The sequence below is a fragment of the Cyprinodon variegatus genome, unplaced genomic scaffold (genome assembly GCF_000732505.1).
Source record: "Cyprinodon variegatus isolate N-32 unplaced genomic scaffold, C_variegatus-1.0 Scaffold425, whole genome shotgun sequence".
NCBI lineage: Eukaryota > Metazoa > Chordata > Actinopteri > Cyprinodontiformes > Cyprinodontidae > Cyprinodon > Cyprinodon variegatus.
In genome coordinates this window covers 221267-239119 of record NW_015150878.1, presented here as the reverse complement: position 1 = coordinate 239119, position 17853 = coordinate 221267, and the positions used below count along the sequence as shown (strand labels likewise).

General features: G+C 35.8%; 1 protein-coding gene across 4 annotated transcripts in view; it reads right to left on the bottom strand.

Moving 5' to 3' along the window:
* Positions 1 to 17853, bottom strand: part of LOC107093457 (glutamate receptor 3) — a 154318-nt gene that overhangs the window by 63526 nt on the left and 72939 nt on the right. For all 4 annotated transcript variants that reach the window (XR_001481618.1, XM_015388510.1, XM_015388511.1 and 1 more), the window contains exon 4: positions 8354 to 8541. Coding sequence is in view for 3 of the 4 variants with exons in the window: in XM_015388510.1 (XP_015243996.1) it covers positions 8354 to 8541 (188 nt within the window). In the remaining variant the exon portion in view is untranslated. The remainder of the gene's footprint in view (positions 1 to 8353; positions 8542 to 17853) is intronic.

Here is a 17853-nt window from a genome sequence, read left to right as displayed (position 1 = left end):
TATACAAATCTATTACTTTTTTTGCAATCCTTCTTGTTAATGCCTCATTCGCATCACGGTATTTTGAAACCAACCTTCAGGATTCAATAAATGGGTTTTGGGAAACACGGCTGTAGGGGTGATTTATCTGTTGTACAGTTTGGACGGAGAACTCCTATAGATGATAAATCCTAAGTGGTTGTTACAGTGTTAAGCGGTAATGGTGCTGGTGTAGCTTTCTGCTCAGATCCAAAAAACACATTTACAGGCCAGCTCGCTCAGCACTTAAAAGGTGGCCTGACACAGCAGTATGTAAATACGTGTCTTGGTGTGTTGTTACATCACGGCACACATAAAAAATGGGGCCAATATAAACGACACAGAGCTGGATGTGATCGAATTTTAAAACAGGCAATGTTTTGTTTACAGTGAGCCTGATGAGCCCTTCATCGTCTTCAGAGCACAAACTAAAATAACTAATTCATTAGGTGATTGGCCCAGAAAATCATCAAGTCTCCGTTTTTATAATTGCTTAATCATATTCATTTGATGAAAATACAGGAATAATGGTTCTTGCTGAACAATTTAAGTTCATTTCTGTTGAGTTTGATCATGTGGAGCCCAGTAATGCTTCAGTTGCAAGTTGTTGGCTGTTATAGTTTCTATACAGATGGTTGAAAGAAGATAAAATTTCGGTTCAAAAATGTATATTGTTCGCCAGAAGAAAAAATATGCTCGCTTGACATCCTTTAAGCGTTTTTCCTGAAACTTATAAATCAGCCTTTGAATGATGATTAAATTTGGGGTGATGTTTGTCCCAAACTAAAATAAGCTCCCTTAAACTGATTCTAAGTGATTGTTTTCATGATCTAAAAGGTACTACTGTAAGCATGTAATTAGTATTATGACAAGTGTTTAGAAAAACAAGATATCTTCTTGGTGTCCATTTAAAGAATATATTTAGAGTGGACTCGGCATGCTGTGTAATGAAAAACATGCATTGGTTTAATCAAAAGTTCTTCTCAGTCTGAAATAAACTGCTTTTAAGAGTTACCTTTCTGCAATTTATTTCTTGAAGTGTTTAAAAATTACAGACATATAACCAATGAATGAAGAGATATTACTGTGAATGCCAAACATCCACTTCTCATTAAAGCTATCCTTAGCTTACAGTCCTTTGGAGAAGTATGTCCATATTCTTTATTGTGTTAGAAAGCTCCTCTAGAGGTACTATGGGCCTCTTGGCTGCTTCGCTGATTAACTCTTTCATTTCTCATTTTGTGTCACTCTTTCTGTTTGTATGTGAGGAACTGAACAACACTGTTGTTTCATAACCTACAGCATCCCTACTTAAATCTATGCAGTCAGTTTTATTCCAGATCTATGTGTTGCTTTCCTTGTTCTTCAAGTTGCTATTTGTTTACTAAGATTCTCAAACTACTTCTGTAATTTACTGATATGACATTACACCCATGGGCAGTGGTGGCTCTAGAGATTTTTCTTTTCTGCAGGTGCTAAGGGGGAGCAAAGCATTCACTGAGGGTGGTATGGAGGATTGAAGAGTTTTTGTTCATACATTTTTCAACAAACACAGACAAATAAGAAAAATTATGTCTCACTCCTTATTCCTCCTATATCTACAACTGGCAGCAGTAGGGAGCATAATGAATTTGTTATTCTGCTAGTCAATTAAAACAACCATGTGCGTGTGTATAGGGAGTATTGTGTAGAATAAAAAAAATGTAAGAATTAATTAACTGTATTTTTTTTTCTGCTATTCTGGGGGAAAAAATATGCAGTGAAGTCATTGGGAATTTAAAAGTGGCATCTGAAGAGGTGCATGTAATGTAAGGTTAAATATAGGCAATGAATGAATACTAAATGGTTAAAGTTCTCAAGTTATATCAAAGTTGAGAAAGTTAAGATTATTATTATGAAAAAAAATAGAAAAGAAGAAATACTTTGAATTTACATTTAAATATAAAAATATAATGTCAAATATAATGTCATCAATGAGACAAACAGACAGACAGACAGACAGACAGACAGATGGCGGGCGTACTGACGTCGGTCTGAGGTCGGTCAGTCAGTCGTTCTTTGTTCCTTCATTCGGTAGTTAGGTAGGTAGGTTGGTAAGTGCTGTATGTCGCATATGTGTTAACTGGTCCAGTCATTTACTTGAAATGGAAACATTCATGCCTTCAATTCCTGATGAACAAGGTTTTGCTCTTTCATATATATAATTAGTTTTGAATTATGCTACGTTCACACCGGACGCAGCAGTCTGAGCAGCTGAAGCAGCGCGTCGGGAGCGTTTAAGAATCTGACGCGCGTGACGCCCCGCAAACGCGCTGCTGCTCGAGATGAAAATTTTTTACTTTTGCTGCTCGACATGCCACGTCAACCAATCAGAGAAGCTGATCTGGGAGCTGGCAGAGAGAGAGAGACACAGCGCTGATGATACAGAGCGCTGTGATCACTCCTCTGAAACAGTTTATTCACGCCTAAATTAACTTAAAATGCAGAAATCTGCCGGCAGAATATGTTCACTTTTATTATCCTGGTGCCTGCATTTTGGATTATTTAGATGAAAAACACCTAACAGCTGCCGTGGTGAACCGCGAGGAGGTGACCTGGCCAGAGGCTGCTGTTGAATGGGATTCCTACTGACAGCGCACGGCTGGTATGTAGGGGTCTGAGCAGCTCCGACAGAAATAATATTGGAAGGCAGGATGGTAACCTGGATGAACTGAATGCACTGATTAAGTTTTCAGGTGGATTTTCTCACTTAAAAACATATTAAAACTACTTTATTCCCACTGATCACAGCAAATATAGCTGGAAGGCAGAGAAAGGATAGTGAAGCTCCGCCCAAAACGCGTCAGACTCACTTTTGCACCGCGCAGCCAGAGCAGCAAAGATGCTTCAGCCGTGCGTCAGAACTAACTGGTACAAGCAGCGAAAATGAAGCAGCAGACGCGATTTTGCTGCTCCTGCTGCGTCCAGTGTGAACATAACATTAGAACTGGTTGTGCTATGTGAGACTAATACCATAACAACCACAGCTTCCTGAATAATAACCTAGAGTGAAAAGAAAATCTAAATCTACTAATTTCTTGGGGGTGCTATGACTTTTTAGGGGATAGTTATATAAACCACCTAGCTCACCCCCCGGCGCCACTATGGGTTTTAATTTACTAATGTGTGACTTCTAAAGACAGCTGGTTGCACCGCAAGATATTTAAGGGTATCAGAGTGAAGGTAGTCAAACATAAATGGAACCTAAAGTTAATAAGCTGATTTTACGTCCACCATGGTGCGTATTACCTTCTGGCACAATGCTAAAACACAGAATTTGCAGTATTTCAAAGATTGGATAAACTGTGCTGCTACATCATGTGCAGCATAAAGGATTTTTTTATCTGCTATGAAACAATTATATCAAATTATGCATACTTAAACTTGCCTATTCAACATATCACCACATTCCACAAGCTGCAGCAGCGTGTATAAAGTCATTCATTCTGCAGTGGGATTACTTACAATTAAATCACAAAACCAAGCCACAGAAAAAAATCCCAGTTGGCTGCTGAATCTGCACCTCTTTATAATTCCTTCTCAACGGGCAATGACCTTGACAGAACAAAGCGACAAGTCAGCATTCCAAAAAAAACGGACACTGGCCTCGGCTGCTCAGCCCCTCTCACCAGTCTACCACAGATGCATCTGTATCTGTCTGCAATAGCTTCTTAATAGAGCCACACCAGCAGGTAAAAGCCGTAGGTCTTCACATAGCTCACAGTGGGGGCCATATTTGGTGTGATTTCCCTAATGGGACACAGTCCATTCCTGACTCAGAGTATAATGGTGTGGCCCAATAGGGGGCAGCTACAGAGAGAAGTCCAGCAGCTTCCCTGAATGCCTGTGACTCATTTATATTGGCAGAGCTGGACGGATTATTCCAATTAGCTCAAAAAAAGGGGGAGGGAGAAGCCCCCATGCTGAGGTTGTTGCAGAACGGAGGGGCAAAACCAAGCAGCTGCTTTGAAGGTTAGCTGCTGCAAAAGCAGTATTTTATCTCAGCATGAAATAAAAGAACATTAGAAAGGGAAATATTGTGATGACAATGTATGGATAGGTGAGGAGCACTCACCAAGAGAAAATAATTACATCATCGATGAGTACACTGATTGAAACAGGAGAGCAGTTAGACACAAAACTGTGGATGTATATCACCTTTTTTTTTTTTATCAAATTAATGTACTAATTTTTTCCTTTATAAGACAAAGCCTGTGATGGACTGGCGACCTGTCCAGGGTGTACCCCGCCTCTCACCTGTAGACAGCTGGAGATAGGCACCAGCACCCCTTGCGACCCTACTTGGGATTAAGCGTGTCAGGAAATGGATGGATGGATGGATAAGACTAAGCTTGTGTTAAACACAATAAATAAAAAAGTCTCTCTCCAAGATTGTGAGCAGAAGGAAATTTGCAGCTTCAAATTAAATAGACAAAGCAAATGAATACTATTAGCAGCTCTGTTTTATAACTGTGGCTCTCCGATCAAATTAGATCCTTAAGAAACAAGTGAAATTAATGGTTGTTGAGGGGATATTGTGAGACAAAGAGAAGCCAATATCTAAATAAATGTTAACCTGCAGAATCCAATTCTGCAACTGATTGCCTTATAATCCATCAGAAGCAAGCCAGGGGGAGGGTAGAGTGAGTCAGGTAAACAGGGGAGATGCAAGAAATAATAGCCACTCGTCTATTCATGGTAATTATGTTTTCCCGTAAAACAAGGACTGGTGAACCTTTCCTTTGCTCCTCCGACAATCAACGTGATCAAGGAATGAGTGGGTTTTGGTTGTCAGAGAAGGAGTAAACAAGCTGTATCATCTGCAGTCTCCTCCAATATGATCGGCTCATGCTCTTATGCAACTGTCAGTCACCCAAGACCAGAGTGACCTCTGGCAGGTAGAATAAGCATGTCTAATCTGTGTGATCTAACATGAGGTTGTAATAAGAAATCCAACAACATATATGCATTGACAGAGAATGCAGACATTTCATCAGAGGACAGATCAAACAGGGAGAACAGATGGTTTGAAAAAGGGGTGAAGAAGCCAACTTTGCTAAAAGAGAAAAATTACTGAATTGCAGTTTCAGCTTCCAAGCATATTCACTCAGGTCCTTTAACACATTTCAAAGAGGTAACATCAGTACACTCATCATGATTTAATTGGCCAAACACAAAATCTATATAAAACAAAAGACTAACAACCCAGGAGAACAATGGATGAGTCATTGATTTGCATCTCGTTTGGAATTTACTTTGGAATATGGACCTCTATTATGCTTAAAATCATTGCAGGTTTCTCTAGCGTGACGGAATCGACGTCAGGAAAGGGGCCAAAACGTTTTCAGAAAACTGAGCCAGAGTTTGTTTGTCTCCCATTTAAACCTACTTTGTGGATTCCAGTCCAACAGAAATAAGTGGAAGAGAAGCTTATGCCCACTGTTAGGTTTTGAGGAAGGATCTGGAATGTTTTTTTATGTTTTTTTCTAATTAAAAGGCTTTTTTTTAAGCTGCTGTCTGTGGCATCATAAACCCTTTAAAATATCAATACATTTAAGCAAATGGATTTAGGTTTAACCAAGAAATCTGATGGTCTCTCTAGAATTATGGATAATAATAAATTATATCCAAAAATTCTAAGGACAGAACAAAGAATCTGGTTTGATCCAAAATTATATGACAATTAAAACCCATATGAAACATGTACTGCTACAGCTTCTTATATCATGTTTAAAAATAACAGTGACTCCAACGAGTCTCTCATTCTGCTGATTTTGCTATAAGCAATAATAGTTAACCGCAATACTTTTCTACAACACATTTCCACTCCAATTATTTCTTTGCACAGGAAAACCTCAGACTAACTCAGCTGAGCAGGGAGGCACTGACCTCAATCTCTGATAAGCAAGGCACTTACTCAAAAAAAAAAAAAATAATAATAAAATAAAAAAAAAAAAACAGATAAAGAAGACTGCCTTAGTGCCAAAGATGCACAGTAGGCACATATATACACAAAAAGATCAAAACATACACAAGTTAGATTAATTTAAATAGAAATGTAACTATATAACAACAAAGATATAATTCAGATTTTTAAATTTTTTTTTATTCTTGCATTATGGATGTGAAATAAGTAAAAAAAAAATTGTCTTGTAAACATTTAGATTTCTTCCTTAAAAAGTTGTGTTCTTTAAGAATTAAATTCTGTATTCAGCGGGCTCAATTCTTGTGGCGTTTGCAGTAACGAGGTGTAAATTAATCTTGAACTGTTTTCACTTTATAGCTGTTAAAAATTAAAGAAATATTAAACATTTACAGTAAGAAAATTCCCTTTCATTTACTGTACATTTTTTATCACAAATTTATCAGTGTCACTTTTATTTCACCCCGTCCAGTTCTTCCAATTAAAAATTTTACTTTTTATATACAACCCTATTTTTTCTATTTAACCTGAGTAGCGAGGTTTAAATTGTTGAAACACATTAACAATTTTTGGAAGGTACAAATAGGATGAGACATGAAAGCCTAATATATGCGTTAGCTAATATAACGGAGTTAAACTGGGTTCACTTTGATGCTTGTAAAGATGATAGCCAGGAAGGAATAAAAATCTCACTGTTACCCACAGCAAATAGCAATATCATGGGATTATCTCCATAAGAGCATTTAATCTATCTGGCAGGAATGGCTCCAAAACTGTTTTTCAGACTCATGATCACAAAATTAAGTGTTTGTAGTTTGCAAACCTCTGGCGGAACTTTTACTGGAAATCTGCTAATAAATAAGATGAAACTAACATTTCATTTTTAAGCAGAAACCTCCAGCTAAGGTTTAGTAGATTAGAAAAGAGGTAAATGAGGTTAACTTACTCTCTTATTGTTAACTGAATGCATTGTCTTCTAAGGTTATAACTATTTTAAGCTATTGCATATTTTGCTAAATTTACACATAGCAATGTCATTTTTTTTTTTATAGTTTACCTACAAATAGAATTGTTCCAATCCAAAAAATGTTTTTGTTTTGTAAAGCTTTTGCCTCTTGATAAATATTAAGCTAACAATATTAAAAGATTTTAAAAAATAAATTGGTCACTACTATACACTGTTACTATATGATTGGTCATTTTAAGTCCTTTCAAATGTTTTTTTTTTTTTGACATCCCTCTGTGCCCACTGAATTTAACCCCCCTCACTAAATGCTATCTAGTATGGTGGGATAAAGTGGACAAAATTAAATAAAATATAAATATTTCATGAAATAAATGTTAATGTAAAATAAAATAAAATGCAATAGCTGAATTTGTTGCAGACCAATTTGTGGATAAAACAACTTGATGTTAATGCCACACTTCGCAGCATATATATTGACCTCAGAGTCAAAGAAAACTCGAAAGAAGTTGTCCTGACTTGCCAATTATTAGTCAGAACCTCTATGTTGTCGCTCTAATCCAGTTAAAATAGTCAACTTGGCAGTTTAGATAATTTCATGATGAGCCACAGAAGTCACAAATTTTTTTAAATACAGTGAAATAATTATTTATATTATACTGCTGAATTTATAAAACATAATTTCATCAGCATTCATAATTTAACTCTAATCAGTTAAAAGGCATGTTCAGTTATTATGCGGTACAGTTGATTATTATATTGTCTATCTCAAAACTTAATGGTTTGGAAATTCACATCTTTATTTTATTATGTATTCATTCATTTAAGTTTGTACCCTCAAAAACTCCATAAACTGTTAAACACTGAGTATTCTTGACTTAGTAAGAACACGCAAACCGAAGACTGGCCGGTCACCAGTCAGAACACATTAAACTAAAACAAACGGTGAGTCACTCTCACTGCTGTAATGAATTTGTGCAGAATGAATTGAAGCAAGTCTGGTGACAAGAAGACTCAAATTTGAACAGTTCCAGAAGTTAGCAAATCTGAGCCAACTATATATGATGCGGACACTTTCCCACAATCTTAAGTTCTAACAACAAAGGAAAATCTACATGAAAGAAAGACTGAATTGTTTGAAAAGCTTTGTATATCTCACTAAAGTTCATTCAACAATGAGTGTTTTTGAACAATGTCAGGTATATAAGATAATAATATAAGATAATTTCTGCATAGAGGTACTGAATTTAATTTCATAATCTGTGAATGCATGAAGACAATAAGCGATTCCTGATTTTTGATTCTTGTGAAAAGTATTGCCTGCAGTGTTCTAACATTTGCAATGTACAGGTATTTGGGTATGTCTGCAACAATAAATGCCTGACCTGAGTCTAAAAAGCTGGACCCACCTGTTCCAATATAGTACTGATGCGGTCCAACTCGCAGTCGATCACATAACGCTTCTCCTGCCTCCTGTCCATCTCTTCAATAATGCGCTTGAACTCTGCGGCGTCTGTTGTGCTGCTGACAGAGCGAGCAGTCACCTGCCAGTTGTTGGCCACTGCTGCTTCCATGATGGCCTGAAGGATTGAAAAACCTGGAGAGAAAGAGAGAATGACTCAGAGGATAGGAAAAAAACAAAAAAAAAACAGACTGGGTCAAAGAAATAATTATGCAAGGGCAGCCTGACTTATTCTTGAGGTTAATAGAGGTTAAAAGATCATCTCATTAAAATAAAAGCATTGTGGCATGTGAGTCAAAACACTGTCTACTGTTTGGAGAATGTGCGTGCAAAATTTAGTAATTTTCAGTTTAAATTAAAAAGGCGTCTCCACATTATTAAAAGATCAGTAAGTTACTTTATTGCATTTGGCATTTATTGAATGATGCCATTTAGCTCAGCCACATGTTGACTTTGACACTGCTTTGAAACACACTGTGTCCCTGTCTCCTTGGTGGATTGTGCTAGAGCATTTAAAGATAAAAACAATAAAAGATTCATCCAGGCCAGTCGTAAAAGGAGAGAGATCATTATGCTATGAGAAGAATGGAGAATGAGCCCTTCTAATGATTAATTCACACGTGAAATATTTTCATTTAACAGTGCGCTCAGAAACACTGCGGTCAAATCGCATACCACAGAATGAATAATGTAGACCTAATTCTGGGGGGATGAATTGCATGTAGCACAAGCTGAAATAAAAATGGCTTAAATCATCTCCAGTGTTGAACAAGTGACAATGAACATGAAGGTTATTCATGAAAATCAAACACACTACTGGTAATTCATTAAAAACCAAGGACAATGAAATTGCAAATTGAATGTCAAATAAGCCTCTTTTCCATACATCGCCTCATTTTTCATCTTATGACATGCTGGTAACTGATACAAAAAGAGGGAAGGAAAAAAGGATGAAACAACACCAAATTCTGGAAGACATAAATAGATTTTATATCATGATTTATATAGGCTCACTGTGAGACAATGTTATTCAAATTTCCTGTCACATTTCCATGATAAGCAGTAGACAAAGTTAACAGTTGTCAGTTTCTTATTACTGTAAACACTGTAGGCAACCTAATCTCCACATCTATGGTAAAGCATTCTAAATGACAAAAAATAGCTAAAAGAGAAGAAAATTACAATCCAAGTTTCTGTGTCCAGGTGACTTTTTTAGTTGAGGTTGAAAAAGTTGTGCTGATTGTGTGTCTGTAATTTCCCATACTTTCATATAACCACCACACGTCTTTTTGTTGGCAGAGTAAAGCAATACAGACTAACCCAGCTCATTATCTATCAAAAGGTTAAGGGTCCAGGTGCATGGAAAGATATGCAGGATTTCAAAACAGAATCAAGCGCAAGCCATAATGTGTGGCAAAATCATTCCTGGGTTACTGTATGCTGATGATGTTCTGAAAGCACGAGTCAAGGGTCCTGATCTTGGGACTGATGACTAGCTTAATAGTTCATTCCATTCACCTGTCTAGCTCCGCCCTATTTCTCATCCCTGTAAATTTGTGTCACCTGCTCTAGTCTCTATTTAAACTGCTTGCTACCAGTTATCAGTGCCAGATTATTTAAGTCTTCGGTGAGTACCTCAAAGGCTACCAGGTTTTGACTCCTTTAATAAAAGTTCTAGACTAAGGATGAGAAACATGTCTCCTTGCCATTTTTTCTAAGGGTCAATATATTCAGTGCTCTGATAATTAGACGAAAAAAAAAAAAACAGTAAAACTGTTTCCTCAAATGTTCAGTTGCAATTTGGATTTTAACTTTTTTCTCTCCAAGGTCATTTGGAATAATGTAATTTTTGTTTTTTTTGCTCTATGGTGACCAGGTCTCCTGATATGCTGCTTTTCGCACTTCTTCCAGCCCCGTCCCCAAACCCTTCTTTTGTTCTCTAATATGACAAAGGGTCTTCTTTGCCCTTTTTTGCTATTTCTGCCATGTCATAACCGTTCAAAAATAAAAAATGGTTGTATCCAGGTGTGTGGCTATTGATGAAAATGGTCGGGCTGCCATGAACAGACTTCCACTGGGTCGGTGCCAAAGTGTGGGTTTCAGAACACAGCCCGTAGGTAAAGATAACAAGGGTCTTATAAACACTTAAATTATCATCATAGGGACTAGAAAGAGAATCTATATCAAAGTAAAAATGTTATTTAGTTTTGCTTTGAAGAAAAGACAGTAGCTACAACAAAGACTGCAAAATGGTTTACGACTGTGTCAGGCCACTGAAAGCTGATTGTCAGAGAGCATTTTGTAAAGTTTGCTAAAATTATTTTCCAGCTTCATACGGAGGGGAGCATAATGTGAAGCAACACTGTAAAAGTGAGTTGCACAATTAACATACAGCTGAAAAAATGTCCTAGATATATTTTTTTAATCCTTTGATGCAAGTTTACTTCTATTAATTTTATGATATCAATTTTCGTATTTCAGAGTGAAGACTAAAAGGAAAAGAAAAAAACCTTAATTTTTTTCATACTAATAACCAGTTAATAAATACACAGTTAACATGCGACTTAAAAAAAAAAAAAAAAGCAGCCTACATTTCAAAGGTAAAGTTTTCTTTACATGTTCCCATGACTACTGATCCTAATCCTCCACATCATTAATTAATTAAAGTTTGACTTATTGATCTCTACTTTATTGAATGTGCAGAAAAATCTAATTATCTATTGTTTAATAAAACAAATGCCTACCCTCGATTGCTGAAAGATGTAGGCATATGAGATATGCTGCCTTTAAAAATGCTACCAAAGCAAAAATCGACTACAGTCTGCCAATATTTAAAATCCTTGTGCTTCCACAATAGATAAATTACATATGTGCACTGGGAGAATATTAGCATCATTATGGAATGCTGAAATATAACATGAAATATTTAAATACTATCAATAAAATGACCTCCAAGAAAATAATGCTCGTAGTATAGTTATTGAAAATTGCAACTCTACTCACTCCATGATTAAAGCAAATATTTGGTATGGTACGTTGGGGAGATACGATCAAGTAAAATGATACTACTGGCATAAAATCAAACACAAACAGCATAAAAATAAAACAACAAGCCGGTCGCTGTAACCGCAGAAAATCCCGCTTCTCAAAGATAGGATGTTATTGGTAGGATGAGTCTTGAACTGAATTAACCTGTGACAAGAGGCACAGATGTACCAACTAATGTAATTGGGAGAGGATACCGCAATTTTTTATATTTTTCAAAATAAAACATCACTCAGACTCTGATCGTCAATAAATTTATATATATATATAGATATATATATATATCTATATATATATATATCTATATATATATTTATTTATTTATTTTTTTTTCTGTGCGGCCCCGTACCAAATGTGGTGGTCCCCAACCACCGGGCTGCGGACCGGTGGTTGGGACCGCTGACTTAAACCACATACAGCTGGCCCTGCTTCAATCATCTTCATATTTATTTAATACCCTCTTTTACACCCATTTTTATACATTTTGTCCTTTCAAACTGTCATTAATTACTGGCAAACAAACACTCAATACACATGTGTTGTCTTATTCACTAAATTAAAATAATAATACTGAAAATGTTCTCCTTCTTATTAAATTAAACACTAATATAGATTCATTGCATAGAGACAGATGTTTCAAGTAGTTATGTCTATTAACATGATTATGTGCTTGCCACCAATAAAATCAGACCAATTAAAAGAAATATTTTCTATAAATGAAAAGTTGAATGAAAATAATTTTTTAATTGCTGCTTAAATGTTGTATTTTTTAAAAGCAACTTTTGATCTAATAAACAGGCTGAATAAGAGCACATATTTTAATAATAAATACAACCATCCCTCATCCAGGGATAAGTGTTTGTTACAGTGTATGTTCTTTGTTTTTCAATATTTTTTTGTATTATGGATATAGGTTTTCATAAAATGCTTTAATCTCATACAATCTAATTCTTAGTAGATTATTTTCTGCAGATGGCGCTTACACCATATTTTAGCTCATTTATCTTTTCTTTTTGGCTGTTTGGGGGAAACTAATGCTTCCCAAATATGAGATTTTGACCATGATTAAACTGAATAAAATCAAAGTGCCCCCTAACACTTTCATAAACATTTATGAAGCAGCAAACACAAAATATAATGTGAAATCAATCATTGGAAGGAGCTTTTTAACAAATAAGGTTTAAGTTTTATCATCTCCGGTTTAAAATCTAATATAGTCAGACTTATCAAGCATTAGTTTGATCACTCAACATTGAACAGATATTGTTTAAATATCTTTTTTATAAATAATAAAAGGTTTTATTTTAACCCAATTTGTTTAACTTTAGTCGGCCTTAGAAATAGATAAAAAGAGCATCATGGTTTAAAGTAAAATCTGGCTTCAAAATGTTTTCACTGATTATAAACAAATTAAAAACAGGTTATGTTAATCATCTAAAAGAACATCATTTCATCTAACAATGACTAGCCCACTGTTGCATCAACTTTCTTTAGTGAGCTGGATGCATTAATAAATCCAAGCAAAACCTTAATTATCCTAAAGGGAATACCAATCCACTATATATTTGTGTGTCAACCTAATGCCTACTTTTATTGTGGAGAAAAATCTTTTTTAATCCATAATTCAACTCTGTGCGTAAAATCATTTCTTATTATGTTTATTACAATGTTTTTGTATAAAACTGTACCCGATTGATTTTGGCTAATGCTAAATGTGTGTATACCTTACACCATAACTGAATTAACGCAATTCAATAAATCTATACATAAAAAAAGAATGTATAACATACATTAACACTCTAAATAAAAGATTAAATAAAAATCCAGTTAAATATCACCCATTTATCACTGGCTGCTTGCCTGCTATATGGTTCCTTGAAACTCATCCACCTTAAAGCTAAATTGACGGATGCAGGTTTGAAAAACATGGATGCATTATTCATTGGAGACATGTGCTCAGAACCTCTCCAAGCGTCAGCTAGCTGAACAGCATGGCAGTCTTCCCAGCAGTAAAAGCTTCTCACGTTAGGAGGTGTCATGCAGATTAACTGGGTCAAAATGGTCTCTAGTGGTTTGGAAACGTTTAGGAAAGCGAGGAAAGGTAGAAAATGTCAGAAAGCCATTCAGCAGGCTATAATCACATCAGCTGTATGACATGTGATAATAACAAATGAGTAGATGTTTGTTTTGGGTTTACAGGCATCTAATGATTCTAGCAGAGCAGTTTGACAGGCAGTGTTTTATATCTCAGAACATTAAGAATTAAGAGACAGAAAAACTCAGGGGAATGCAAGAAGATTTTTTGACTCATTTTATACTAGAAGCAGTAGTATTGTGGATGAAAAATATGCAATACTTTTTTTGTATGAGTTTGGGGGTGTCACAGAAATAAAAATAAATAAAGTACCGTCTCCAGTGTGGAGGAGCGAACATGTTCTGTCAATCAGACTCGAGTCATGGAGGCCTTTTATTTTGAAACTGCTGATTTGTACAGCATTTGTCTCATTGCTGCCTCTGGCAAACGCAGAACTGCTCAGGAACAATTGGATTCATTTAAGATTCACAGAAGATTCCATGCCTGCAGAGTTTTACATTTGTATGGAAATGAAGAGATGAAATCTTGTGGCAGTAAATAGTCTGTCCAGAAAAGGATTATTTCTGCTCTTATTCTTTTTTTTCTCAACTCAGCAAAAAAGTTTATTTTTGGGATTTAGATTAAAAAATCTATGTTCAAAGAATGAAAAGTGTTATAATAGTTTGTACATAATGCATTTTTGTTCACTAGTTAATACCTTTTATACATTTTCCTATAAATAAAAACAGACTAAATGGATTTTTTGGTGATTTTACAAAACAAAACAAAATAAATGTGAAGTGGAAAGAAACCTACAGGTTTTTCTCCTCTTTTTACAAACATACATCTAGGAAGCGTATGTGTTTGTATTCATCCTTTCCATTTTAATACTTATTGGTTTTCACCTAAATCCTTCTTTATAGATATAGTTGTATTTTACAACCTTTTTCGAAGGCAAACCTCAGCCCTTGTTGCAAGTAGTTCCAGCCTTTGAGATACTTTCTTTTAACACTGCATTTTATGGAGCTCAATTCATGTTGCAATCAACTTTGAGCAGCTCCCGCAATTAAGAAATGATAGGTTCGGGTGAATGTGCATTTTGCATGAAGCTATATCACCTTCCTTCACATGTTTGCAGTGTCCTCTCTATGGCTTGTGTTAAACTGTAAATGTCCTACTGCTTAAGAAGTAACATTTATTAGAAGTTCTGGCTAATTGTTTTTCTTTTCACAGATTCCTCCAACTGTTCAATGGATGTTTGTAGCTTTTTCAGGGTTAACATGAGCCTTTTATCCTCCTTTCTGGTAGATGCTTTTGCTTCTTGGCCTATCAATTCAAGTGTACATATTTCTGTAGGTTTGCATACACTACCGTTCAAAAGTTTGGGGTCACAGTGAAATGTCCTTATTTTTGAAGGAACATCTCTGTACTTTTCAATGAAGATAACTTTAAACTAGTCTTAACTTTAAAGAAATACACTCTATACATTGCTAAATGACTATTCTAGCGGCAAGTGTCTGGTTTTTGGTGCAATATCTACATAGGTGTATAGAGGCCTATTTCCTGCAACTATCACTCCAGTGTTCTAATTGTATAATGTGTTTGCTCATTGGCTCAGAAGGCTAATTGATGATTAGAAAACCCTTTTGCAATCATGTTCACACATCTGAAAACAGTTTAGCTTGTTACAGAAGCTACAAAACTGACCTTCCTTTGAGCAGATTGAGTTTCTGGAGCATCACATTTGTGGGGTCAATTAAATGCTAAAATGGCCAGAAAAAGAAAACTTTCATCTGAAACTCGACAGTATATTGTTGTTTTTAGAAATGAAGGCTATTCCATGCAAGAAATTGCTAGGAAATTTAAGATTTTCTTCAACGGCGTGTACTACTCCCTTCAGAACACAGCACAAACGGGCTACTGCGGGTACTATTTAATGAAGACACCAGTTGGGGACCTGTGAGGTGTCTGTTTCTCAAACTAGAGACTCTAATGTATTTATCTTCTTGCTCAGTTCTACAACGCGGCCTCCCACTTTTTTTTCTACTCTGGTTAGAACCTGAAATTTCAATGTGACCCCAAACTTTTGAATAGTAGTGTATGTGTAATATTTGTTTTCATTTTTGGATGATGGATTGGACACTGCTCTGCTTAAAGTTTAAAGCTTGGGGTAATTTTTTATAACCTAGCACTACGGTAAAGTTCTCCACATTCTTGACGTACCTGCTGTGTTCTGCAGTCTTCAAGTGTACGTTTACTAAATACTGTTCTTAAACCAACCTCTGAAGCCTTTACAGAACAGCTGGGTTTATCATGAGAATAGATAGCATATCAGCAGACAGTAGAAAATCAGAAAAAGCATTTACTGTTTTCCTTCCACTCAAGGTTCAGTTGCTTTATGTTGGTCTTTTAAATAAAATGCCTATAAAATCTCTGAAACCTTTTCGGTTGTATGTATATAAAAACTAAAATGGTTAAATAATATGAATATTTAGCAAGTCACTGCTTTAATTTGTATCTATATTTAAGCTTTCTCCTATTTCATGCTTTTAAGACAAATTTGCAGCAGTCAGTTGCTATTTTTGCAAACGGAATAATTTCCATCTTCAGCTGGTATATCATTTCACCCTGCTAAACTGCACTGTTGGGTCTCGTAAATGCACTTGATGGCAATATCTATTTCCAACATAGAAAAAAGAGCTGTAAATAAATGCAAGTCTTTGCCAGGAACCCCACAGCTGTGATACATCTGAAAATATAACACACCACTACATAAATTATGAAAGACAACGACACAGTTTCCTTATCACCTCCTATAAATCGCTGCACTACAAATGCAACAGCGTGCAGCAGCTTCTGCTGATCAAGCTTCTTAGTACCAATCATACTGCTGAGACAATAATATACACTATCTCTGTAAATCCATTTTTGTTACCTCTCATCCAGATTGCTCTTATGTTAGGTACAACATATCTAGACAAATTTGTTTCATGGGTGTTGGTATTGCATCCCAAATAGTGAGGCAATGTCAGAGTGACCTCCTTTCATGTATCCTTTTAGGTCTGATAAAATACATCAGTGTTTCTACAATATAACGTTGCCAGGATACAGAACTAAAGCAAAGGTTAACTTAGATGCCTGCGATAGCGACTAGAGAAAAACAAAACAAACAAACAAAAAACACTTGCTCACATACTGCTGATTGTGAAACATGATTGGGTTAGATGGACAACTAAATCCTCGACAAGAGTATGGTAAAAGCATAGTAAAATGAAGCTTGTAAAACATTTCTGTATTCTCTTTCAGCATTAGGCTGAGCCTCATAGGCTGCTGTTGGGGTGGGTGAATGACTCAGAGCTACGTGAAGAATCGGACCTGAGAGACAAGAGAGAATGTTAGTGCCATAGGCGTAACTAATGGCAGAGAGACTTGGACAAAAGTTGTTTCTAAAAATGCAAATTGTCATTTTTCATGCCTGAATTAGATGTTAAGTTGGTTCCTAATCTCCAAATGCTCTATTGGAACCACTATACGTTTGTGTAAAACTGCATAAACAGCTGTTGGACAAAAACTTAATAACTACAAGATTTCCCTGTTATAAAATCCAGATGGGACCTAAAGATGACTTGTGCGCTTATTAAAGAAGAGCTTTTGGGAATGAGATGTTGTAGCTGAGTGGCTGACTGAGGGCTGCGCCCCTCTCCTTCGTTTCTGAACCAGTTCTTAACAGGATGAGTTTTGAAGCATCACCCGTGGCGGCTCAGCAGTAATTGAATTGAGTTGCATCTAATCTCATTGCCCAGCTTCTTTGGTTGCCTGACTCTCATTAGGCTTCATTGCAAGAACTCCGTATCGCTTTCTTTCCTCCTCTCTCATGTCCCTCCATTCATATCTTAAAGCTAATCGGTACTAACTCTGTAATTCAAAGAAATACTCTAATGCCTCTAATCATGCACCTCAGCATTTACTGAAACATCCATTTCAGCTTCAGAAAAAACTTTAGTTGCTAATTTCACCGGCATTACAGTTGTCATTCCCTTTGGTTATCATGACAATCAATCTTATAGTCTAATGAAATAGCTAAAATGGTCCTTTGTAAAAATGATCATACCTATTTTTCAAATTTTGTCAATTTATAATCACAAATTTTCATGCATTATAATTCTATTTAAACAACGCAAAACTTTCATGTTTCTACACATATAGAAAACATAATAACTGTGAAATATCAGTACAGGTAAGCCTAAAATATTTGCTAAGAGAAAATGTCAAATGTGTTAAAAGTGTCAAAAGTGTTAAAGCTACAGGGTGTAATTTTCAGCGACATC